The sequence below is a fragment of the Neomonachus schauinslandi genome, chromosome 2 (assembly GCF_002201575.2).
Source record: "Neomonachus schauinslandi chromosome 2, ASM220157v2, whole genome shotgun sequence".
Taxonomy (NCBI): domain Eukaryota; kingdom Metazoa; phylum Chordata; class Mammalia; order Carnivora; family Phocidae; genus Neomonachus; species Neomonachus schauinslandi.
In genome coordinates, this window is record NC_058404.1 from 186,312,778 (window position 1) to 186,340,694 (window position 27,917).

Consider the following 27,917-nt stretch of genomic DNA (forward strand, 5'->3'; position numbering starts at 1 on the left):
AGAGATGTTCCAGCTCCACTCTAAATCTTCTGCAGTCTTGGAGCTGGGAGCCACTTATCCAAAGCTTTTTCTCCAGAGGAGTAGGTGATAAGCTTTGGGGGCACTGACATTTCAAGAAAAGGTATAGTTTGATTCTTAAGCAGTTTTCATATCTTTGGATAACAATAATCTATCAGTTAAAGAATTAAAACAATGTACAGTCATTCTGTCAATTGAGAAAAGATGTTCAAATTGGTTAAAAAGAATTGGTAAAAAGATGTTCAGGTTTGTTGAAGGTTGGAAAAAATCTGTCTTTGAGATGAGGAGCAGGATAAAGATTTGTGATATAATGAAGAGATTAATTTCATCATCAAGATGGAGAGTGAAATAGTAATAGGGAAAGATTATTTAACAAACTCAGCTCAAAATAAACTCAGAATTCAATAAATAAACTCAAAATTCAACAAATCTTTAATGAAAAGCTATTGGCTGGTGGAAGCTCAGTGTGAGTCATATGGGACCTCAAGATAAGAGAGTGTAGGTTAGCAGTAAAATGACTACACAGGAACCAGACAGACATGAGTTCAGATCTTAGCCTTGGCTTGCAAGGGGCATGACTGGGTGATGAATTTAACCACCATGACACTTAGTTTTTCTGTCTATTTAATGGGTGTAAGTTCTATCTCATAGTACTATTGTACAAATCAAATGATATAAAATATCTGGCACAGTCCCTGACTCACGGGCAGGTTCATTTGTATACAGGATGCAATCTTGATTTAGTCACATGAAGAAGATGTACATATGTATAAGTGATTTTAACATGAAAAAGCCCGATTGTATATCGTATCAGAATAAATTAGAGATAAAAGATGAGATGAGGAACACCTAACTCTGTCACTCAAAGGGGAAATGGCACCAAATGGGATTTGCAACATCAGGCACACCTGGAATTTGTGGTAGGCAGAATAATGGCCACCCATGTCTTGATCCCAATATTCTGTAACTATGTTACTTTATATAGGAAAAGGGAATTAAGATTGCAGACAGAATTAAGGTTGTTAATCAGCTGACCTTAAAATAGGGTGATTATGCATGATTATCTGGGAGAGCCCAATGGAATCACAAGAATCCTTAAACATACAAGGAGGTGGAAGAGTCAGGGTCAAAGTGATGCAACCTAAGAATGGTTCAACCTGACGTTGCTGGCATCGAATGGAAGGAGGCCAGCCACAAGCCAAGGGAAACAGGTGGCCTCTAGAAGCCTGAAAATGCAAGAAAATGAATTCTTCCCTAGAGTCTTCAGAAAGGAATTCACCCTGCCAAAACCTTGATTTTAGCCCCATGAAACTCATTTCAGACTCGGGACCCCGGAACTTCAGGGTAATATATTTGTGTTTGGTTAAGCCACTGGTTTATGGCAATTTGCCTCAGCAGCAGAGGAGAGTTAATACAGAATGAAACTAAAGAACTGGTTCTCCTGAGTAGGCATGACACACACAAGGGCATGGGGTTGTGAGTCCCTGTGGCTGGTGGGGACCGTGGCGTTTCTGTACGCTCAGATCACAGGGTCAAGTAGGTGAGTGTTAGGATGTGATCCAAAAGCAAGGGCAGGGAAGAGGTTATAGAGGGACAAACGCATCCTTCAGAGGAAGGTAGGCTTTATCCTGAAGGCATCAAGGAATCCTTGAAGGGCTTTCATGATGAAGGAGATGGCAATCCACCAATGAGGAGATGCTATTGAGAGTGAAAAAAAATTAAATGGCTTCATTTAATGTACCAAAAATAGATAGTTATTTCTTTTTGAGGATGTGATCTGAATAATAAACTCATCCTATTTTCTAATTCCCAGTTTTGTCTTCTGCTGTTTTCTGGGGTAGGTATTCAAATGATCATTTGCACTATTTTGATACTTAGGCTCCCTTGTTGACCCACCTTGGAGAAAGCATCCTCCTAATACAGATCCAGGTATAATGCAGTGGCATTTTGATTTTGTTTTTGATTGCCCCCTTTGATGATCAGCTGTCCTACCTAGAAGTAGAATCTTCAAGCTAACCAACCACTGTATAATACCAACACAATCCAGAAAAATCATCTTATGATGCTTATACCCCATCAGTTATCTTTTCACTGAAGGAAGAGAAGTATGTACTGTGGTGTAGAAAAACGGAAGACCCCAGAAACAAAAGAGTTATTCATCCTTTCATTCAGTAGATTTTTATTGAGGTGCTATTTTGTGCTAGGCACTGAGCCTGGCACTGGATATCTACTGGTGAAAAACACCAACTGTGATTGTAGTCCTCTGGGAGACTATAGTGTGTGTGTGTGTGTGTGTGTGTGTGTGTGTGTCTTGGGAGATGGATATTAAATAAGTGAATACTTGCAAAGAATATATATTTAGGGTTTGTGGTAAATGCTGGGAAAGAAAGGAACAGGGGAACTTGAGAGAGAGTGAGAGAGAGTGGAACAGGAAGATGGGGATGTGTCCTTTAGCCTGGGCACTCAGGAACTTTCTGAGGAAGTGATATTTGCAATGAAACCTGAGGATGGGAAGGTACAACTTAGAAATAGGGAGCCGAACTTTCCCAACAGAGGGAATATTTTGTGGAAGGTCCTGAGTTGGGAAAGAAGGCCCTTGAGCTCTTGAGCTTGAATAAGTCGGGGGCCAGGGGCAGACCTTGAGAAGGCCAAGACCGTCAAGTGCCCACAGGCTCCTATAGTCTTGACTAAAACTGGAACTAAATGAGCAACTGTGGTCAAGTTGCTCAACGTTCCTGGACTTTCAGTATTTTGTAAAAGGAATAGATGAAACTTGATGTTCTCTAATATCCCAAATCAAAAGCAAAAGAATGACATATCCATTCCGTTGTCACTTAAAGAGTAAAATGATAAAGGCAATGTCTGTTTCAATTATTGAAAAAGCCTTGGTTTTTAACAAATATTTATTGAGGACTTAATTTATGCAGCATGCCAGCAGGAGCATGAGCAGTGAAATGCATCAGCATCTGCTCTCTGGGCGAGGCTGTTACTTCTGTTGTCTCTTGCGGCTCCGTAGGCTGGTTGGTAGGAAGAATCCCCAAATACCACCACCCACAGGCCACTTTTAAGGGATCACTGAGAAACTCAGTGCAGCTTCTGAATATCTCAAACCTACCCCAAGACCTCAAGATGCTGCTTTTGACTTCTTAAGCCTCCTGTCCACAGGCTAGTTAACGATCATCTTGGTTATGTCACACTTGGGAAAGGATGGGGTGGGTTTTCCCACACCTTCTTGGCCCCTCGGGTGCTCAGCTTCCCTCCCCGAATCTTTTCTTCAGAGTGGGAAAGGTGAAGAGCTGGGAGGAACTGGTCAGTGTGGACTGAACCCACTCTATAAGTTTCCTGCAGTGTCTGCTATGGGTAGATGATTTAAAATAACTAGATATAGCTGAGGATGATTTCTGGAAAAAACCATGTGATTCTCTCCAACACCTAAACGCATCCCAGAAAAAGAGAATCTGGATGGTGGGTGGAGAGACTGCTAACCGAAATGCCTAGAGAGTGTGTGTTCCTTGACATAAAGAGGGAGAATTTAGCTCGGGATTATTCAGACAGGAATGTCAGGATCTAAAGTTAATCTTTGACATTCCGATTTGTCTTGCCCCATTTTCATCGCAGTCATCATGTGGCAGGAGGGAATGTGTTCGGCCGCCTCTGTTGGCTAACTTTTTCTTGAAGCCACATTTTAAAAAGAACCTTTGTTCTTGCTGTTCATTGTTAAATGATTGCCACGGAGGGGGAAATTAAGAATAGCCCTGCTGTAGCAGTCCTCACTTGTGTTCTTATCATCAAGCCAAAGAAAGCTCTTGTTAAGTGGATATGGGATGACAGAAAGTGAGGTACAGCCCTCCAGGGCGAACGTCTAAACTCTTGTTCCCATTTGCTTTTCTTTACAATTTCATTTGCTGAACTGTAAACTTTCTTATTATAATTTCTTTTTTTTTTTTTTTAAAGATTTTATTTATTTATTTGAGAGAGAGAGAATGAGAGACAGAGAGCACAAGAGGGAAGAGGGCAGAGGGAGAAGCAGACCCCCTGCTCAGCAGGGAGCCCGATGTGGGACTCGATCCAGGGACTCCAGGATCATGACCTGAGCCGAAGGCAGTCGCTTAACCAACTGAGCCACCCAGGCGCCCTCTTATTATAATTTCTTAATTACAAATAAATATGCTTCTGGGGAGGAAAACAGTATTGTGAGTGAAATTAAAGTAAATATACTAGATGTGTCAGAGCAAATGAATGTTAATGAAGGTAATTCTTTTAATACTGTATGTATAGACTATGTAAGTGTGTGTGTGTGTGTGTGTGTGTGTGTATATATACATATATATATATATAAAACAATGAGTTTTTTTTTTTTTTATTAGAGAGAGAGAGGCAGAAGGAGAGAGAGGGAATCTTAAGCAGGCTTCACGCCCAGTACGGAGCCCAATGAGGGGCTCAATCTCACGACTCTGAGATCACGACCTGAGTTGAAATCAAGAGTCCGATGCTTAACTGACAGAGCCCCCAGGTGCCCCGAGGTTGATTTATTTTTAATAAGAGCCAGGACTAAAAAAATGACAAAGGCTTTACCTTGCAATTTTAAAGTTCCAACTAGATTTTGACCTCTCGAAATTTTATCGCCTTGATTGATAACTGTTAATATTATTTGTTTTTTGATACTTGCCTAGGGTTTAAAACTAGTTGTCACCATTCAGATGAACTTACCCACAATAAGTGCAGGACCAGGGAAGAAGGGAGAAAAGCCAGGATGAAGCAAGCTTGTTCCTCAGCACACAGAGCTTCAGCTCAGGTCCCCAAGAAAGTTGTCAGAAAATCTGCATGATCTCATCTCATGGGCCACCGGGAAGCTGGGCCTTGAGTGAGCACTTGGCACGCCAGTAAGAATCTTTAGAATAGATTGATATACAATGCCAGGCAAATAGTAGGATTTGGTAAATCATAGTCTGGGTGTGAATTGTTCATTGTTTCTCTTTTTCCAAGTATTCCTGAGATGAGACTGCTTCCCAAGAAATAGAGTTGCATTTAACCCTGAGGAGAATCTGATCTTTTTATACATTCTGGGGAGGGTTCTCTTGGTTATTCCATCATCTGAGAGGTGGATGGAAAGTGGGAAGCATGTGAGAATTTGGAGCTAGCTTTTACTCTGGTGCCTCATGGAGTCATGTGGCCTCTTGGGATGAGGATGGGGCATTGACCTTCCCCAGGAGATAATGCAACCATTTTTTTTTTTTTCATTATCATCCAATTACAGAGAACACTGAGAACACAGTTGTGCTTCGGAAGAAAAAAAATCTCTTCTTTCACTGAGGAACAGGAATCTGATATCCCTGCTGTCCATAATTTGGGCCAGGTGTGATGAGAAACTTCCTGATCATCCTTCAGATTTCAATGTTAGAGACAACAGAGTAATAAGGACAGGGATGTAAGGTACATCCTGGGTTGGGCGCCCAGGAGGAAGGGACAGTAGTAGAAGGAGAATTTGAGTAATCAGATCCTAGAATGTGATCTGAAGGTAGCGCTGCATACCAGCGTGTATCAGGTGGATCAGGAGGATTTGTCGTGGGCATGGCTCATGAGTTCAAGGCCAGAATCAGCTTCAGAACTTCACCCATCTGGGCTTGTGCATGGGACCTTCTACTTACTGTCTGCATCTAAACCAACTGGGCAGCCTCTCAGGGAAGAGAGGAAGAGAGGAACCATCATCAGTGGCTACTCAGAGAAGACAGCCTGCAGTAAGAGCAAGGGGAACCCTGAAACTTAGTGGGGTGTTGGGGAGAGTCATTTGCACTTAGAGGTTTAGCTGGGCATGTGTCAACACGAGCAGTGAGATTTGGACACCTCTAATAAGACTTCTGTCTCTTCCCTGAATAGCTCCAAATCATCTCTCCGCAAATCTTCTCCTTGCTACACACACAGGTAGTATGCGGATCAGACTCAGTAATGCTCCAGGTACAGCTTACAAAGTGTAATACTTTAACTGTGTGAAAATAGTGAAGTGTCCTCTTCTGTGTTTTGAGCCTTGAGAAGTAGAAGAAAGGATAACCCAGAAACAACAGAGAATCATTCGTCCTTTTAGTCAACAGATTTTTTTTTATTGAGTGCTTATTTTTCCCTAGGCACTGAGGCTGGCATTGGATATCCACTTGTCCAAAAACCAAATGTGATTCTAGTCCTCTTGGAGACTCCAGGTGTGTGTGTGTGCGTGTGCATGTGCGTGTTGGGGGATGGTCATTAAAAATTAAATGCACAAAAATACTTATTTACAATTTGTGATAAATTGTGAGTAGGAAATGAACAAAATGCTTTGAGAGAAAAGGGAATTGGGGCAAAAGGGAGGGTGTAGCTGTCCAACTTTCCACTGGGCAGGCAGGAACTTTGCACTCACAGAGCACCTTTTCCTGTTAGAATGCTCACATTGCGCTTTTTGGCTCTATTTTAATTTTACGCACTGCTGTTCGTTATTTGAAAATGACCTTTAATCCCAAGCATGGTCTGTACTCATTTTGAACAATCTAAAACCATTACATTTGGGGTGGTTACCAAAAACAATGATTATGTTTTACTTTTACCATCTGCTTAGTTATTGATCCTTGATGATGTGCCATCAGCTAAGTCTCTATTAATTAAAAAAATAATGTTCTCCTGCTCACCTATCATCACAAATTGTCTCATTAGCAATATTCTTTTGATGATACTTACTGTAAGGCCCCGTGGGCCTTTAATTCATTAGACAGAGGGATCATTCTAAATTGTTCTAGGATCTAACAGATAAAGATATGCAAATTACAAAGGTCTGTTTCATACACCATCACATTTAAACCTCCTTTCATTGCTGAGAAGACTTGCTACTCCCATCTTACAGATGAGAAAACTAATGGTCGAAGAAGAACTGAAATTTAGACAAATACCACTAACCAATGTCAAAATCCAGCTTGCCCAACCCCAGGGTCGGTGAGAGTTTCCCTTTTGGCCCACTTTCTCTGCTTCCCATGCAGGTTTGTTTTCAAGACAAGTGACCTTTCACACTTTGATTACTCTTGACTTGATACACGTTTTTAATAATTTTTAGACTTTTCTTTTTAGACTCATTTCTGTTTATCAGCTTAGCTGGTCATTCCAGATCATCAGTTGCTCAATGGATCCAGTTGCATTGGTAAGATACTTCATTTCTCTTTACCTCATTGTTTTCTTCTGTAAAATGGGCATTTGGGCATTTGTAGCACCTTTCTCATGTAAGTATTAAATGATGTAATTAATAATGCATATTACATATGCATTTTGCATATTACACATGATACATATGTATATGTACACACACATATATATATGTATGATGTTTTCAGAAGTGCCTGCTATATAAGTGTTCAGCAAAAGCTGGTTTTTAATCTTTGTTTCTCAATATTAGGAAGAAGCTTCACTAATTTTTTTCCAAACATGGCCTTGCAATGTCTTAAAAAGTATAAAAAACGCTGATAGAAGGAATGCTCCCTGTTATGGGTTATCCCTTAGTCACTACAGACCTCTCATCCTTTAAATGCCATTAAAATGCCCAATCCTAAAAGCATTTGAACTAGATAAAAAGAAGCCAAGTCATGGGATCTTGACATCCAAAAAAACTCCAGATTCCACTTGCCAAAGTCCATGTCAAAACTCCTCTTTGGAGGTTTGCCTAAGCCATTGATTTACCTTTATACTGACTTCCCCCCACTCTGAGTTGTTCACATAGAGACTGGATTTGGACTGTTGAACTAGCCCCATCATCAAATTCTGGTTTCAGTCACTGCCCTAGCTTAGAAATTATAGGCAAGGGGCACTGCCTACTACCACCCAACCCCCCTTTCCCAGAAAAAAAGGGATAAGACATCAATATCTTTTCTTTCTCCTCAACTTGTCTTCAACTTCCTACCCTTTTATTATTTATTAAAATATCTCTACAAGTGAAGCCAGAGGATGCTTGGATTGCTATGGTTTAGAAATGCCAGCCAAAATGGTAAAGGCTAAGTTGGAACAATTGACTAAGAGGAGATCCTTGAATTAGCAGATACCATTTATGACCTCTTTTGTCATTGGAATTCAGTGGAGACTCTATGTATGGTGTAGAGAAAAAACAAAACAAAACAACAAGGTCTGTGAATTTGGTGATTTCTGACTCTGCATGTTGGCTTTGCCAATGATCAGACTTGTGATCTCAGGTAGCTCCTCTAAATGTGCGTATCCTCACTTGTCAAAAGAATATCTGCTACCTTGTACGTAGTTGTTAGACATAATAAAAAATGTCAATTACAGAATTTGGCATATGAGAGGCACTCAGAAATGATATCTCTTATTATTATCTGGAAATACCAAGTATTATAACAGTAGTCTGCCAAATAAATGATGTTACTATTCAAAGAGCAGTCTTAAATATATGAACAAAGAGTTGCTTGTTAATCACTATAAGGTTACTCATGATCTCTTTGCTCCTAAATACAATGCCTACATTATTTTAGGCCTCCGTGTACTTGACATCTTGTTACCTCTTGTTACTGTAGCCACTGTCTCTGTGGAAAATTCTCTTTTCTTGGTTTCCATGGTACAAGGCTGGCCAGAATTCTGATAAAATGCATTTGAAAATTGGCTCCGATCCTGTGCTGAGTTCTGGTTCTTCAACGGGGCAGACTAATGTGATTATCTTCTACAGGAGGAGTGATGGGGTAGGGTGAGATGGAATTAGAAAATGCTCCCACTCCTAGCCTGCACCTTGGGATTTGGGGGGGGACTTTTCCAGTTTTGTGTACGATCAGCTGATATCATTTTCACTCTCTCTAGCAATGTACTTTTGTGTGTGTGTGTGATTGTGCATAACAATTGAGACATATATTTTTTTCCGTCTAACTCCTAATGACATGACCCTACATTTATGATGAACCTCTAGATCTCAAGGTTGGGTTTTTGCATCTCATTTACCATTATAAGCCAGGTATTTAACGGTATTAACTGGAATCTTCGTTCATCTTGCATACAGGAGCAGTGTGACTTCAAGATTAGAGGCATGGGCTCTGGAGCCAGATTGCTCAAGTTTGAATGTTGGCTCTAACTACTTAAGTGTGCCTTAATTTCCTCATCTGTAAAATGGGTGCAATTATAGTATTACCTCCTAGGATTGTTGTGGGAATTAAATTTGTTAAATAACATAAAGCGTTTTAAAGCCATTCCCAGTACAGAACAAATGCCTAACAAATGCTATGTGTTATTAATATTATTCCACATATTCTCCTTGGACCATCTTTTCCATATTCAGATGACCTTTATATCTATTCCTCCAACCCAGCCCCTCTGGAATTCCAGGCTCATTCCCACCTCATAGTTGAATGTATTCATTTGGACGTAGTCCTATAGACGTCTCAAATTCAGCACAGGCAAATCAAAAGACATCATTTCTTTCCCTGAAATGCCTTCATTTTGTGACTTCCCCAGTTCAGGTCATGGTACTGTCATTCCCAAGTAGCTATTAAGCCAAAACCTGGGTGTCATCAAGACCCTTTCATCACCACATTTGCTAGTCATCATGTCCAGTCTTTTAAGTATCTTTGCAATATGTCTTTTATTTTTCATCCTCACTGCCTCTCTCTTAGTTTAGGCCATTATTTACTGTTTGAGCACTGCAAGACCCTTGCAAATGATTTCCCTGCTTGCAGTGTTACCTGATTCTGATCCTTACTCTTCATAGGTGCCATAATGAAGACTCTAAAGGAGAACCTGAACCTATTAATCCCTGGACTGAACCTTCCAAGAGGCTGCTAATGTCTTTGATTAAAGCCTCAACCCTTGGTTTTAAGACATTTACAGCACGGCCCAAGTTCACCTCTCCTGCCACGGAACTTGACTCCCAGTGCCCCAGCCCAGGGAACTACTGGCAGTTTTCTGGATGTACCACTAACTGTCTCATCTCTAGTACTTTGCACATGTGGTCTCTTTTATAGGGAGTGTTCCTGTCCTTTCTTTCTTTTCAGATGATTAATTCATTCTTGTCTATTAGGATTTTGCGTTTGATGTTGGTTCTTCTGTGAAAGCTTCTCTAATACCCAGAATTAAGTTAGGGGCTCTTCCTAAGTTCCTAACTCTCCCACCAGCACACAAATCAGCCCTGTGTGGCACTTGCACTATAGTCCAGGGACACACTTACTGGCTATGGAGCCAGACTGCCTGGTTGGAATCCCCGCCCTTTCTCTGGCTTGATGAGCCTGGATCCCTTAATCTCTTTATGCCTCACAGAGATATGCATAGTACCTCCCTAGAGTGGGTTGAGACATTGGTCACAAATTCTTCCTTTCCCTGTGTCGAGCCTTTTGTAATATGACTTTATAATTTCCTCCATCAAGGACAAACTTTCTCCCCCCCCCCCCCCCCCCCCCTGAATCTGGGTGGGCCTTCTGACTTGCTCTCGTCAACAGGATAATAGTAGCAAATGGGTACCAAGCAGAGGCTTGAGGAGTGTTGAATGCTGTCACCTGCTTTCTGTGGCTGCTCTTAACAACTCTGCAACTATCACCAAATGAAGGAGTTCGGGCCTGTCTGCTGGATGATGAGGGAGCCCAAGTACAGGAGGGGACAGGAGTTGTCTCCTCTACTCCAACTACATGACACGTGCATTAACTGTATCACTGCCCGCTGACCACAGATGCATGGGTATGCCCACCTGCACACTCCCTAAGTTAGCAGACCACAGAACTGTGGCTCACCAAATGATTGTTACGGTGAGCTGCTAAGTTTGGGGGTAGGATTTTTTATGGCAAAACTAACATAGATGCTCTTATGGGGCTATGAGGACTGGATAAGTTACTACTAATGTACAAAGTGCAGAGTCAGTGATATATAAGCATCTATCCTTCTGGCCACAGTCACTCACTAGCCCGTATGGATCCACCCCTAGACTGCTAGCTCCTTGAAGGCAGGAATTCTGGCTTTCCTTCATTGTCTCCTCTGTATCTCACACAGTGCCTGGCTTCATACATGCTGAATGACGAATATACATTCTTGAGATTTGATTGATAAGCACAGGTCCTGCTTATACATGAAGAAATCAAGGTTCAGAGATCATGAAATGCACCCATTCACTTGTGCATCTCCATCAGTCTGACCACTCTATATTATTTTATTATGCCAGACTTTTATCTACCAAGAGCTTTGGATTTGATAATATCAAAGTTAATGTACTACCAACATTTTCCCAGTATAATCCTGTTGCTACTGATGTGTCATGTTGTCTGACTTATCCATGTATTCCTTTCCTAAGAGGGGAAAAAAAAAAATCTTTCAAATAATTAATGAGTTCTGTTTCATCAGACTTTAGTTACACATGAATGAATGGAAGAGAATATTTTGATAGGTGTTCTAATCACTGTGGATAAAATTTACATACTTGCCAAAAATCAATAAGGGAAATAAAAATGACTTGTCACGTCAGATAACTTTGTTATCCGATAGTCTAGCCACCACATGATCTTCTGTCTTTACCCGCATATCCGCCACCCATACTCTGAATTTTCATCGATAACTGAGCCTAATTCCCTGTCTAAGGATGTACCCCTCGTTGCATTTCCCCAACCTCTCTCCAAATCTGCAAATGCATGTTCTATAGGCACTCACCATTCCAACATAGTTGGAATTTCTTTCTTTGATACCACTTGTTATCGTTGCCCATCTGAAAGAGTCTGGACTTAGGAAGACCCAAAAGCTGAGACTTTAAAGGTTTGTCTTTTTTCCTCTCTTTTGTCCATTTGTTGACAGGTTAACTAACACCTGAACTTGAACATCAAATGCTTCATCTCTTTTGACAAGTGTGCATGTGGCAGTTTCAACATTCAGTTCTGACAGATTGTCAACCTAGTTTTGAATTATCCAGGCTCAGAACTGTGGCAATATTTTTTTTTTAACTTTAATCTGAAGAAACAATGCTTCTTGTTTTCCCTACAACCTTTCTAATTTATATAAAGAACTTTAATTTTGTAAACACATTTTAAAACAAAAAGAATTGAACATATTTCCCCCAATGTTAATTTATTGAAAAATCTTAAATATACTAAGTTAAATAACTTCCTTAATCAGCGATGTAACATAGTATTTTGTATATGCACATATAAACAAAGAAATGCAAATTTATCCTGTTTCTTAAAATGAACTTCATCTATTTGAATCAAATATTTGAAGAAACATGATTTAGAATGAAATTTAGTTTTCTTCGGCTCTGCCCAACTTTTGATTAAAAAGAACTCTCTAGAGGGCGCCTGGGTGGCTCAGTTGGTTAAGCGACTGCCTTCGGCTCAGGTCATGATCCTGGAGTCCCAGGATCGAGTCCCGCATCGGGCTCCCTGCTCGGCAGGGAGTCTGCTTCTCCCTCTGACCCTCCTCCCTCTCATGCTCTCTGTCTCTCATTCTCTCTCTCTCAAATAAAATAAATAAAATCTTTAAAAAAAAAAGAACTCTCTAGAAACACATTTCTTTAGTTACAATAAAGTCATTTTTGGACAGTTTCATTCAACTTGCTCCAATAGATACACTGGCAGATTCTTACTCCCCAAGGAGGTATTTTTAGTCTAAATGCAGTAGGGGTGAGCAATTAAAGAAAATACAAGGATACAAGGTATAAAGTGGCTTGGAATTTAACAAACCTCTCACCCATTAGAACATACCGTTCAAATATGGAACCTAGAGATATGGAATGTAGGTAAGACCTTTTCAGCATTGATTTCATGAGTGATACTGTAAGTTGCTGCAGAGCCCTCTGGTTAAGCTAAATCTGTTCTGAAGCAAATCCTCTAATCATGTCTGCTGCCACATAGAGAATGGAGCCAGTGGATTTCCTGAAGTCCACAAGTCTGGGGAAATGCGGCTAAACGATATAACAACTTTACATTTATATTATGAACTTACCTTGCATGATGAAGTTGCAAGGCAAATCTGCAGTTCGTTTGGCAGTAATCCAGCTTATATAAACTTGGCAGGACTTAGAGCACCAAGGCTAAAAATGTCAAATGATGCAAGTTTGTGTCCTGGCTGCATCCCATGCTCCTGGTAAAAATTCAAGTAAGTCTCTTACTTGCCATTGGCTTTAGTTTCTTCATCTGCAAAATGGGGATAATGAAATCTGACTTGCCTACTTTTCAGAGTGGTAAAAGACCAAATCAGCTAGTGAATATAGAAATTCTACAGGAATGTCAGAATGAACCTTCCTGCCCTAAAACGTTTACATCGTTTTTGTCTTATCACGGCATTTTAATATTCCTTCAAATGTGAAGATCTCAAAGGAGGTTATTTTCCTTGATTATTATAATACGGAGAGATCAAGAATTGCAAAGAAATTTGCAGGTGTAGTGAGATGATCAAGGTTGAGGATATTTGCTGCTGAAAGCTTACTAGGCAATAAACAATTCTATCCATTTGAGTAGGGACTGGCAAAAAGTGAAACAGGGTTGTTTCACCATTTTAATATCTTACTTTATCTTTAATATCTTTATATTACTTTATAAAATATTTATATATTACCATATAATATCTTACTGTATCTTTAATATCTTTATATTACTATATAATATCTTGACCTTACTTTATAAAGATATTATCTTTATAAAGATATACAATACAAATAACAAATAAAGATATACAAACAGTAACAATAACAGCAAAACTTCTCGTATCTAATATTTATTGAAGTGCTTACGATGTATGTTCTGTGTTAAAAATTCGACATCATCATACCACTTAATACTCGGAAGAATTACTGCATGGAGCTATTTTTATAATAAAATATATAATAAAAACCCTGGTGGGGGTGGGGGATGCAGTGAATTGAATTGGTTGTGACTATAACACTAGCCTCAAGTTTGAAGAAACATGATTTAGAATGAAATTTAGTTTTTGGCTCTGCCCAACTTTTGATTAATAAGAACTCTCTAGAAACACATTTCTTTAGTTACAATAAAGTCATTTTTGTACGGTTTCATTCAACTTGCTCCAATAGATACACTAGCTCCAAAGAAACACTAGCCTCCTCTCATGCCCAATGAGCGCTGATTGCCTCCAAGGAGCCCAAGTAAACTACAACAGTGTCTTACTGAGGAGAACATCTCACATTTTAATCTGCATACCTGGAACCACTTGAGGATGTTTTAAAATGAGGATACTGATTCAGGAGGTCTGGGGCAGGGCTGAATTTCTAAATTTCTGATGATGTCGCAGATGACACAGATGTTGCTGGATGGCAGACCACACACTTCTGTTGTAGGGTGATGATTTCTCAGAGTATGGTCTTCAGATGTGTGTTAGTCGGCTCAGGCTGCCATAACTAAATAACACAGATTGTGTGGCTTAAAAAAATGGAAATTTATATTCTCACAGTTCTGGAGACTGGCAAGTTCAAGATCAGGTTTCCAGCAGGATTTGATTTCTGATGAGGGCTCTCTCTTACTGACTTGTGAATGGTTGCTTTGTCCTCACATGGCCTTTCCTCTGAGTAATCTGTCTTCTTATAAGGCCACCAGTCCTATCTAAATTATGGACTTTAGTTGATAATAATACGACATTGGTCCATCAATTGTAACAAATGTACCACCTTTGACTAGATATTGAAGATAATATCTTTATAAAGTAAGGTCAAGATATTATACAGTAATATATATAAATACTTTATAAAGTAATATAAAGATATTAAAGATAAAGTAAGATATTATATAGTAATATATAAATATTTTATAAAGTAATATAAAGATATTAAAGATAAAGTAAGATATTAAAATAGGAGAAGCTGGGCAGGGAGAGGGAGTAGAAAAAGGGTATAGGGGACCTCTGTAAACCTAAAACTGCTGTAAACTACAGTCTATTAATTAAACAAAAATTAGATTTCAAGACTTCTTTCCCAAACTCAGTGAATCCATTGTGGAGGCTGGAGCACAGATGCTTCCAAACCAACCCTTTAGGTGATTCTTATGTATATAAGGTTTGAGAACCATCAGGTAGAAACTGAAAGCTCCAGTCTTACCATCCGATGGATGTGGCTTCACATCTCAGCAGCACCTCTTCATAGCTGGCTGATCTTGGGCTACTTACCTCTCTGAGTCTTATTTTAAAATCAGGGCAAAAATAGCTCCATGCAGTAATCCTTTCGAGTATTAAGTGGTATAATGATGTCGAATTTTTAACACAGAACATGCATCGTAAGCACTTCAATAAATATTAGATACGAGAAGTTTTGCTATTATTGTTATTGTTTGAGTCCTGGTACACAAGAAGGAATCGTGCTGAAAGAAGGGGCTTTCAAAAAAGACCAGGCAATGACATAGTCAATGAAAGATCAGGACAATAATAAAAGTAATCCTAGATGCTTCCACAACATTTCAAGTTTTATATATAGCTTTCACTTTCATTACCTGACTTGATCCTGACAATGACCTTGTGAAGCAGAAATTCCACTTTTAACAGATGAGGAACTGAAGCTTAGAAATCATCAGTGATTTTCTGAAGGACACAGAGCTGGGAAATGTCAGAGCCCAGAGCATTCAAATCCTAGTTTTTTGGTGGTGGTACGGTGTAGTAATTAAGTCTGAGGGCTCTTGAGTCGGACTGGTGGGTTCAAATCCCAGAGATCATGATTGCTGTTGGTGTTAAATTGGCAAACCAGCTCACCTCTCTGAGTCATAATTTCTTCACTAGTTAAATAGGAATAATCATAGTGCTTACTTTGTAGGGTTTTGCAGAGATTAAATGAAATGATGTTTATAAAATCTGAGTTTAAAGGCTAACAAATAATGAGTTTACTATTCTCTGCATTTTTTAAAACATTGTTCCTTGAGGGAACGGTATGTATCCATGTTACATGAAGAGTAGCCTGAAGTTAGTTATAGGAAATGTGGGAATGTTTGTGCATACGTCTCGGGGGCTGGGCTGGGGTAGGGGCTAGGATTGTCATAGCTTCTAAGGAGGAGCAATGGGATGGCAGGACATGGTATGGCTTGGGAATCCCTTCTCTATCACTGCGCGAGACATCCGCAGTGCCGGTAAGGAAATAATGCAAGCCAGGCAGTCACCCTGGCCCTTTAGTCCCAAATATCAGAGAAGACAGTAAGAGTGGCAACAAAAAGATGGCTTTCCCTGTGATATCTGGCCATGATGGAGGATTTGTGTAAAGTGGTTCTGGAAATGAATTTCGTGGTAGCCAAGATCCCACAGGAATATTCTGGAAACAATATATTGTAAACTTATTGAGTGCAGTGCCCACTTTACCTGATTTTGTTGCCTTCTTTACAAACAATCCAGGGATAGACACTTTGTAGGATCAAAACAGACAGATGCTCAATTGACAAGACTTGAGAAGAGAGTTGGCCCCACAAAGTGTTCTGTGTATTTTGTAGATGGAAGGGTTGTATATTGCTTCCCACACTGTGGAGGAAGGTTTGGTAGACCTGTTGAAGAAAGTGCAGTGATGCCTTTTCTTCTTTGAGTCATCCTAACTAAATATAACAATGGTACTAACTCTCATGATGTTGATAATAATGATGGTAGCTCTTACTGAGTTTTTCTTATGTGCCAGGAGCCATTCTAAGCACTTTACATATGTTGCTTCATTTAATCAATTCCAACAGTTAACTGAAGTAGACATTATTTTTGACATTGTAGAGATGAGAAAGGGAGGTTATTAGCTCTTGGACACACAGCTCGTAACAGTTGGGACTGGGATTCTCACCCAGGCTTCTGGACTCTAATCAATACACAAAGGTCGCGTTAGATGTCATATGATGGAAAATGATGGAATGTAGAGCTGAGTAGGTGTTAGTGATCATCTAACAGTACAAGTTGTGAGAGTGTTTTCTGGAAAGAGTTGCCATAGAATTAGAGATTCTTGCGTGCCAGGCACAGCCCTAAGCCCTTTACATCTATCAGTTACCTTAACTCTTCACAACAAACCAGTAAAATAGGTACCATCATTATCCTATTGTTACAGCTGATGTAAATAATTTGCACCAAGTCACAAAATGAGTAGAACTAGGATTTGACCCCAAGCATTGGTGGTGTTAGCATCAATCCCCTTAACTATGAACCAAAAGAGAAGTGAGAGGCTTCACAAGACCCCAAGTGAGTCACTCCTGGGATTGGGGGAAGGGGTAGGGCAAGAAAATGTCAGTCGAGACCTTGGAGTAAAGGGCAGGATTTCAGCTGGAGACAGTGTGTGTATGTGGGGGGCGGGGTGTGTCTACAGGGAAAGTGGATGCTTTTGCAAACATTTAGAAATGGCTTCAACCCAAAGGAAATTTGAATTCGTTTTGCTCAGAGAACTGGTCGACTTGACCTTTCTTCTCAAAAGAGACTTCATGCACTTGACTCTTGGCAACACAGTAATGAGCATTTTATTTATTTATTTATTTTCAAGTAGTAACCATGGCCACAAGTGGTTTATTGGTTTGTCTTTATCTTCCCAAACATTCCCAGCCTTGGTGTGCTTAAGAGGGCAGATGACCATGGGGGTGGTGAGGGATACCTCCGGTACTGCTGCCAGGGAGTCCTCCAATGAAACCTTCCTATGGACGCTTGTCCGAAACGCCTCCCAATCTCCTGCATCCCCAACCCCCCCATCCAAGGTTGCGTTCTTCATCTAGGCCTTGTCCCCGCACACCTTGGTGTGCAGAGCCGCGTTGCTCAACACGTAGCCAAGTCGCATGACTGGTTCTAGCTTCAGCTGGGAAAGTTTCCTGTCTCGGAGTTCTAGAAGTTCCTGGCTCTCTGCCTGGTTCCGGAGAAGGGCATCTCCTTGCGCTTCTCTGCTGGTGTCCTTCGGACTCGGCCCAACTTTGTGCACCATCTCCAGTCTAGCTGTCCGAGTTGAGACCCTGCGGAATCCACCTGCGCTTTCCCGGCCGGGCGCCGCACAGCAAGAAGGGGTTACCGAGGAGCCGCTCATAACCCGTCGTCCCCTCTGGTCGCTTTCAGGTCTGGCCGCTCGGTCACAGGAGCCACCGAGCCAGCCCCCCGGGCGGTGGTGACTTGGCAGCAGGTGGCAGGGGCGGCGCCAGAACGCGCGAGAGGAGGGGGCGCGGCGCTCTCGGGCGTGCAGTGCACGGCGCCCGCTTCCAGGCCGCCCGCGCGCCCCCGCCGCCCAGTGCCGCGCAGCGCCCCCGGCGCCCCCCGCCGGCCTCCGCCGCACCTGCAGCTCGCTCTGCGCGCCCTGCCCGCCGCCGCCGCCTCGTGCTCCCAGCGCCGCGGACGCCCCGGGCCGAGCGGCGAGTGAGCTCCGGTGCCAGACCCGTCAACACACGCCTCTGGGCCGCCGACTCTCGAGTCTCGCTCCTGCTCCCTGCGTCCGCGAAGATGAATGTGAGGAGGGTGGAAAGCATCTCGGCTCAGCTGGAGGAGGCGAGCTCCACAGGCGGTAGGATGCATTAAGCATGCGAGCGGGCGCCCCTCTTCCCCCTCCTTCCTTCGCGAGCTGAGACGGGGACCCTTTCCTCGGCTGGGGACGCTTGTTGCCTTTGCTGCATGAGAGACGGCCACCCAGGCGGGACTGGAAGGGGGGTGGGAGCGGCAGGAATGGGGGTGCCAAGAAGGGGGGGTGCACGCAAGGTCCAGGTCGGGAAGAAGAGCTGTTTGAAGTGTGTGTGAAACTCGCTGGTGGCGGGGTCCCCTGCGATCCGATCCTGTGCCTACTTTTGCCTTCTCTGAAAATTTCCCATGTTGTTTATGCATCTGCCAGATGACTGCAGACCACACATTTCCTTCGCCTAACACCTGGGGATAAAAGAACTGAAATAGTGTTGAACCTCTCCCTCCACTTTTTCATTATGGTCCCAAACATTTCTTCATTAAAACTCTATTTTGGTTCCCTGGTAACATACAGGCGGGAATGTTTCTCGGGTCAGATTGTTCAGCAGGAGCGTGCGTCTTGTTTTATTGCCAGCTTCAGTTTAGTGTGTTCAGAGAAAATGGTCTTCAGTGACACTTGGAAATAATTTATATACAGTACAACCTTGGAAAGGTACCTGGCCCTCTTGTACAAGGTGTTTGGCTTTCAGAGTATCCTGTATTCTGCGAAAGCAAGGGAAGGACATGTTCTGATGAGTTTAGTGGGATCCATAGTGAAACAGGGAATGAGACATCACGCCCCACCTCCTCCTCACCCCTCCCCCCCCCAGCACCTTCGGTTGAATAGGTTTGTTTTTAGGTGGCTCCCATGTGTAAGATCTTTAGAGGAGCCATAAACATAATGAAGGGGGTTGCAGGACACATGAGGCTAATCAAGAGCTGGACATTTCCCTGGTTATATAAGATGAGGGGTCGTAAATATGGCTCTAGCATAGTTTGGATTTGTAGGATTATACACTTGGACTTGAGTTGCTGGGAAAGAGGTACTTCCATATTCTACCTGTTTATATCCAGGGAAATGGAGTCACTTTGGACAACTTGAGTCTAACACTAATTTGGACATTGAGATATGGACATTTTTCCTTTCTTGTCTTCCCTCTAGTAGTTAAGGTCATTGTAACTGGGAGGACACTAGTCTTATTTGACCGTGACATTTTAAAGAGAAAAGTCTTGGCCTTTTACAGGCTGGGAAAAAAAAGAATATGACCATTACCTCTAAAGTACCAGTTTTGACCTGTACTGATGTTTAGTTCTGGTTTCACTTACGGCAATAGTTCACTCATTATGAACCAAGTATGTCTAGGATATATTTTATGAGGAATACTGAAAATCGTTAAGAAATTGGATTTTTTCCAGAATGGCATTTTAAGTGTAGAGGGCTAAGTAAATCATTAAGTTTATAGGGTCTCTGTCTTTGCTGTATCTTTGGCTAAGAATAAGGTAGAGAGCTAGCTGTCCTTTTAGGAACTGCACCATGCACGAGACAGTGGTTGGAACTTGAAGATAGATCAGTAAGAAAGTCTGGGGGAAGGGGTGGCTTTCATTGTTCCACTACTCACTGATAACAGCTTTTTGGCTGGGCCTAGTCTTTAATTGGCCAGATGGGGATTGAATCAGCCTGTCCAGCCTATTCACAGTGCCACAGGTGGCCATAATCTCTATTTGTTAGATAAAATGGAAACAAAGATGAAATCACATCTGGGGAATATGATACATTTAAAAGAACACTTTTAGTACCACTTTTAAAATCAGCATGTGTTCATTGTTCCTTTGGAGAATAGAAAGATGTCGATTTATATCTTGGTTAAGGTGAGACCAAAAGTGAAGAGTTTTCTGGCGTCAATTGATTTGACACCTGTTTCTTGAATTGTGTTTGCATGTTTTTAGAGTTAATTGTCATATGAGAAGAATAAAGACAAAGGAGCTTAGAGCATCTTTTTGTTCTTGTTACTGTTTCAAGGTTAATATTATTTGAGAATGATCCCCTGAATACATAGTCTATATTATTTCCACCAAATATATGCTTAAGTACTTTGGTTATTTGTGCTCAGATATAGGGTGGTCTTCATTAATCTTCGGATAAGGAAGGATTGTCATTTTTAAAGGTTTGAACTCTACCTTCAGTTCTTGTTTTTAAAACAATAGCTCCTGATTTCATGTTTTCTTTCAAACAAGTGAGACATTTACATAACTTCCAATATGACCATGATGGTTTTCCCTTGAATATATATGCCTCTTGGATGGAGGTTTAAAAAATGATTTAATCAGAATTTTTTTTTTGAAACAAAATTTAACTGGAGGATTGGACTGAGAAGAATGAATGAAGATGAGAGGGAAATCAGGAATTAGAGAAAAGTATGTGTGTGTGTGCACTTGCGTGTACATTTTATGACCTGATTTTAGAGCCAGAATGCTATGAAAAGTGGTTTGCTGAGAGACGAAGGAGAAAACCACACGAAAGGAAAAATAGGAGGGAAATGTAGGAAAGATGGGAGCAGGGTTGAATTGGGTTACTGAAACTTTATAATATAGCTAAAAAAGTTTTCCCTGATCTCTTTCAGCGGGTAATGTATTTAGTATGCTAACTGATGAACATCACTTCTAAGTCACTGTAGTTGAAACAGTGTTAATGCTAGAGTACAGAAAACGGACACCTTGTAAATAAGTACAAATAGAAAAGGTTTCTTACAAATTGTGGTGCTCACTTTTAGCCTCCCTGTCAGAGCTTCCACATTAAATCAAAAGCCTGCCCAGAATATATTTTTCACGAAATCGTCTATTCCTATTATTTTGCTCCCTGGCTATGAAATCAAACATAATCCTGCTACCAGTGGAGAGACAGAGGGAGATGATAATTCAGCAGTATATTTGAAAGAGAATCAGAAATAAGGTCGGAGTTAAAAAAGAAAAAAAAAAAAACCCTGTAAGATTATTCATCAGTGTCCTCAATTTGTGCCATCTAACTTAGGGATGGCATATGTTATGTGATGTAGTCTACAGCTAAAAGTGGGGAGGGAAATGCATGGATGTTTTAATCACTGTTAGAAGAGGTCATCCAGAGGACGTGACTACTGTCGGGTCCAGCAGCTGGACCAGGGCAATTGGAAGCTCCTCACCTGCTCCCTTGCCCTTGGAATGTATGTTCTGCCCACCATAGCAGGAACTGTTTTCAAGGACATAGCCTTGAGAGAGAAAGGTGTTGCTGAGGCTATCTGGATGGTATACGTGACTGAGCCGTCGCATAAGGACTCTATATGAACTTGTAAGTTTCTGGCGGGAGGGGGTGGAAATCTACTTGACTCCAGCTCCCAGGACAAGCCTCCCATATAAGTTCCCTTGCTTATTGCATCTGCCACTTACCAGTCTGGAGTGGTCTGCCCCTTTCTTTGGTCTCCTTGTCCTCTCTGTATGGGGGTCAGTTTCAGATTTCACCCGGGGAAGGTCCGGAGTTTGCAAACCAGCAATACTGGAGTGAAAAATCTCTGCGATTTTGTATTGTTGATAGATGTATGATGGCTCTGGCTGAAGTTTTGTGTTATTAAGGATAAGCCAAACCCAAATTAGTGATTCCATATGGGTAATAGTGAAAAGATTGTGTATTCTGAGTAACCCAGGAAAAACTTTTTATCACATGGGCATTCTTCTGTTTTCTTCATATTGTTAAATGTAAGAAGGTACTAAGAAAATGATATGACCAAGTGTTAAAATTCAACAACCCCTCCCCTCCTTTTGCTGCACTTTTTTTTTTTCTGGCCAATGCTTATGCAGAGTTTCATAAAATAAAGCTGTGGATGGTTTGGAAATTAATAAACCATGTAATATAAAATGTATGTGCAAGATTTCTGCAGAATCGTAGACCAAATAGTGGTTGAATCTTTTGAAGATAAAGTATATGGTCCTTATTTTTTTTTTTTTGTCCTTTGGTTTTCCTTGTCCTCATGGGTTTTCTAGAACATGTGGATAATATTGCTTTTCAAAATTTCATAGCAGAGTGTGCTTGTTTACTTAATAGCCTCCCTTCTTATTTCAAGCAGATTAAAGTGTGTGTATGTGAGAGAGACAGAACGGGGTGGGGAGGGAAGAAGGATGGGAGGATGAGTGTATATTTTCTTTCATGGGCCCTTGCCATTCTTAAAAGTGGTTTAAGTTTCTATAAGTACACCTGTCATTATAAATTTATTCATCCTTGGGCATTGAATCACCTCTTTATTTTTTAAGACTGTTCATTTGGTTAAAGGTCCTAATGGTCTTTTCTTAATTTACCTCATCCCAAGCTCACTGTGATGCTTCGTGTTGTTTATTAACACTCCCTAGAAAATTATGAACTCATGGGAGCAGAGCCATTGTGTTCTGCCCACCCTGTATCCCCAGCATCTCACACAAACCCTCATATGGTACATTTGCTCAACAACAGATAATTTGTTGAATGAAGTCTCCCTTGGATTCTGTGACTGCGTTATTTTACTTCTAATTCTCTCAGATCTCTTTTTTCTGATCCTTATTTCTTTCTTTGTCCTTTTTGTACAACTTTTCACACACTTCTGTCTTAATTGTCTTCTCCATCTACATTCTCTCTTGAATCAGACTGTGGTCTTGGTGCATCTTTGATCCAGAAGTCTCCTTACTCTATAGCTCTGGCCTGAACCCTTTCCAGTCCATTTCCACGTGCTGCTGAGCAGACATCTCAGCAATTTTTACTAGCACTTTGAAGTCAGTATGTTAGAAAAGACCTGTCCTCTCTTCAAAGAACTATTTATTTTCCAAATTTTGCTAATGGTAGCATTGTTTTTTGAGAACTACAGTTAAAAAAAACCCCACAGAAGTGTTTACTCATCTGTGATACTTCCCACCTTAATCATTGCCTCTCCTTCCCTGTGGAATCAGTCCCCAAGCCTTATTGATTCTATCCTGGCTTTATGTTCTCATCGTACACCCAAGGTCATGTTCTTGTCATTTCCCATACCACGATGGTTGCCTCCTGTCTGTGCCAAGTGCCTCCCCACTCAAAACCAATCAAATTCACTAAAAACTGATTTGAGTCCGATCGTTCACCTGTGCAAAATCTTTTAATGTCTTCCCATTACTTATAGAACTAAAAATGCTGTTCCCTTAGCTTGATAGTCAGGCCTCCCACAGTGTGTTGACAGTCTTCCATCCCAACATTATCTTCCATGACTTATAGGTCTGCACTTTGACCTGCTAAATCGGACACATCTCAAGGTGTACCTACTGCTTAGAATGAACTTTCTGCCCCCACATTGTCCACTGAACATTGTTAATGGTTTCACATTGAATGCCTCCTTCAAGACTCTTTGCAAATGCAGTGTCTTTCTTGTGCAGTCTTACTGATTTCTCCCTGCCTCTTCCCCAAAGAATTCTGCTTTGAATTTTCTTAGGTCATTTTTCTTTTATTTTGCGTATCTCTGAATGACAAGACAGAATAAGCTATGCATGTTTGTCTCGTTTGCAGCTGTTAAATGGTAACTCCTTGATGGTGAGGCTCATACACGAATTACCCATTTTCATACCCCTAGTAAGTATTGGCACAATGATTCACAAAAGAAAACCTGCTGAAGGCATAGTTCATTGAATTTAAACTGTGTTGCCCAGTGGTAGATCCATTAAAGACCCCAAATTATAATTCACATTCGACTGCTTGTTAAGCCATCTACTGGAAGTGACATTCCTTTTTGGTTCCCTGTGTTTTCCATTCAGTGGGCCAGGTCTATATGGATAGTAATACAACATCAAAATAGTGCGTCTCCGCTGTACATGCTCTTGCATCCATAATGCATTGCCACGAGAGTTTATATTGTTTCCGAAGAAGGGTTTAGTAAGTACCCGGTGTTTTCTATGTATTTAGAGCAATAGTCAGGGTTGTCTTTGGATGCTGTTGCTACGACTCTCCTTCATCCTTAATATCTTCCAGACCCAACACCTCTGGGATCTGTAGTCTGAGGGGCCCCCAGTGAGTGACTATGACCTCTTTTGATTCCCCTACAGATAAGAGTGGAAAGATTAGTTAAGTATTCCCTCTGAATCAGGATTGTGATTGTCTATAGTCTGAATTTCATGTTACAGAGAGTGGCCCAGAGCCTGAATGGCTATACCACCATCTACCATCATTATTAGCCTCTTCGTCATTATCCTTATCAGATGGTAAATCTTTTCTATAATTATAGCAGTGACTGTGGAAAGGAATGGAAAAAAGAAACCGGAAACATCACTCATTGTGTACATATCCATTTCTTTCATATCAGAATTCACAGAGAACATCAGGCTGCATTGGGAGGGAGGTGGGAGGGGGCTGGATCTTGTGACAGCTTGTGCTAAGAAGAAGATGGGGTTCAGCTCTTTTCCTCTCACCTCTGTGGCTGTATCCCTCTCACTGCTCAGTGAGTGTGTCATAGGCCGCTCTAGATGTGTACATGTGCACATGGATTAGGAACTCCGAAAAAGGAGAGGCTTGCAGTGTTGAAACACAAAAGTTCTCCACACACTCGGACAATTTAAGGAATAATTCGAACAGAGATACAAATATAGAATTTGCCCTATTGAGCACTTGGCCTCGATGCCCATATTATGGGCTGATTTTTTTCCTTCTGAACAAACACAGCCGGTGTGGTTGAATGGCTCTCCCATTGGAAATGCCCTTTCGGATATATTTAAATACCCTTTGGATATATAATTGACCTTTTAGAAACTTCTCTCCCCTACGTATTCCACCCTGATTACTTATTTAGGTAAAAACAAGCAATCAACCCATTTCATGACAACAGTCTAACTTTTTGGTTAGCTGGAGTTAGGATTGGCTTAGGGAAAGGTCCCTTCATGTAACTTAGGCAGAATCTGCTCATGAGCAGTGAATAAAAAGTCTTTAGGGAATTAGAACTGGCATTTTTTTTTATCGGTCTTTAAAAAGGTTTTGGAGGAAAACAGACTTTCATCTCTAGACGTCAACACTCCTTAATATTTTGAAGACTCTTTTGAGTGAAGCAGCTTATTTACGAAATGACAGTATCTGCAACCCAAATGGGAATCAGAATCAGCTTTGATACAGTAACTACCACAGTCTATATGATGATGCACTCTCTCTCATTTCTTCGTTGTAATATGGCCTGCGCATTGTGTTACAGATGCTGAGGTGTCCCCAGGGCTGTCCCCCAGTATGATGATTATTAATTTTTAATAAGAGGACACATGACTTCCAAATGCCTTTGTGAGTTTCATAATAAAATTGGGTGAAAAGAGCACATGTAACTATTAAACAGATCTACATCTCAGGATGGCTGTTCTGCTAGCAGCTTTATTTTGGGTTGTATCTTTTTGTAATTTAATGAATTTCCATTAGACTAGCATGAGAAACTACTTACAAAAAAAAATGGTCTTGGGGCGCCTGGGTGGCTCAGTCTTTAAGCATCTGCCTTCGGCTCGGGTCATGGTCCCAGGGTCCTGGGATTGAGCCCCGCATTGGGCTCCCTGCTCTGTGGGGAGCCTGCTTCTCCCTCTCCTGCTCCCCCTGCTTGTGTTCCCTCTCTCACTGTGTCTCTGTCAAATAAATGAATAAAATCTTAAAAAAAAAAAAAGAAATGGTCTTGCCCAAACCGTGTATCCATGCTTTGTATATGGTACTTGCTGCAGAGAAATGTTGCAGGAATTGAAGTATCTTCTATGATGGTCAAACGTAAAGGTGGAAATAAACTCTTGTACTCTAGCCCATCTCGACCCTGCGGGAGGGGATTCTCCAATCTTCTTCTTGTTTCTGCAGGGGATTTGAAACAAAATGAAACAATAATACAGAATGAACAGGCATTTCAGAAATGACCCTGCAAATCCAGTCCTGAGGGCAAGTTTATTTTGGAGAGGGGTTTAATTGAGAGAAATTTTAATTTAGCTTAGAAAGGTAAGAACACGTGAAATAGCCAGTGAGTAGAAGGTCACTGTTCCTCTTTCTCTATTCGTAAAATGGTGGTAATCATAGCCACTCCTAGATTATAGGAATGGATTCTGTAATGATGACATGAGTTTAATTCAGCAAATATTTGCAAAGAAACTCCTTGGTGCTGGGATCAGTGATACGTGGAGTTGGCCTTCAGAAAGGTTACTGTTTATTCGAGAGAGATTTACTGAGTATGTACCAGGTGTGTGTAGCTGAGTAGGGGAGAAAGGTTACTAAACATGTGTATTTTAAAATATTCATCGCTGTAACAGAGGCAAGGATGAAATGAGATGGATGCTGAAAAATGAGATTATGTCTATTTGGCATAGGTGACATGCCCTTCCACGTGAATGCAGTGAAAGCAAACGGTGCTATTGAACTTGACCTTTCTTTCTCTGGGGTCTTACAGAATAGAGCTATTAAAAGAACTGTGCTCACAATCCTGTATTTGTTCTCTTGCCCAGTTTCTTCCTGTCTTCTATCTTTCCATCTGTAATATGGGTTTATCTGTTGGCCACTTAAAGACCTGATGTTATCTAAGCCCTTTTAAAGATTTTTAAGAGCTATTATGCTGGGAGTCTGAAAAAGTGCACTTTTTTAAATCATAAAACAAATATGATTTTGAAGCTTGGAGAGTACAGAATGAGTAATAACTTCTGTTTAAAGATAATCATAAAGTAATTGAACATTCCCTGCTCGCTTACTGCCAGTTTAAATAATGGTCTGGTCAAGGCGGAGGCATTTTAAATTAGTGTAGAATTTTAAAAATTAAGTAGACTATCACTCTAATTTTTAAATTTAGTTTTGTCCAGTCAACCATTGACCATAAGAATATTATACCTGAGTTAGTATTGTGAGCATTTGTGAAAATCTGATTCTGCCAAACCTTTCTCTCGCATTCTCCCCAAGAATTCTTAAATCACGCTTTCCGTGCTATTTCCCCAAACTCCCTTTCATTGGAAGCCAAGTCTCTTCCTACTGAGATGCACAGTATTATCACAATCTGTTCTCTATTCCCTCTCCTTTCAAGGTCCGGTTTCATCCATGTTTCCTGCTGAAGCTGTGATCAGAGGGTTGGTGCAGGCTCTGAAAGACAGGTGCATTATATTAATTTGAAGGTGGCGGGGAGAGAAACCTTGGGGGGACAAGTATAAAACAATGAGCGTTCAGAAGCAGGCATTGAGAAACATGGAAAAAGAAAGCCGAAGACCATGGAATACAGCCGTACGCAGGGAAGGGAGTGAGGGACTTATCCTGCTGTGTGTTTATAGAATAAACTCCATTTTTGTTGGAGGCATTGTAAGGTAGTTTTTAAAAAGGCAAAACATCTAAACTGCAAGGCTAGGAACTAATAAACACCAGCACTTCTGATGTGATTTAAGTACCGGATTTGCAGCTGAACCCTATAAGCCTTCCTAGTCAGAGTGGGGGATGTAGATTTCAAATGAAAATTAGTCATTAAAATAACTTTCAGAATTGTTCAGCTCGCAGGATACATACTGACAGTGCAAAATCTACAAACACTGAACTGGGAAGATTGAACCATAGACATAATTTGTTAGAAACA

At 40.9% G+C, this 27,917-nt stretch overlaps 1 protein-coding gene across 1 annotated transcript in view; it reads left to right on the forward strand.

Annotated features, from left to right (window-relative positions):
• The first annotated feature begins 18,303 nt into the window (after window positions 1-18,303).
• KCNIP4 (potassium voltage-gated channel interacting protein 4) overlaps window positions 18,304-27,917 on the forward strand; it is a 1,107,243-nt gene continuing 1,097,629 nt past the window's right edge. Inside the window, exon 1 of the mRNA XM_021679401.1 lies at window positions 18,304-18,421. Within this exon, the coding sequence (XP_021535076.1) occupies window positions 18,361-18,421 (61 nt within the window). The 5' untranslated portion in view covers window positions 18,304-18,360. The remainder of the gene's footprint in view (window positions 18,422-27,917) is intronic.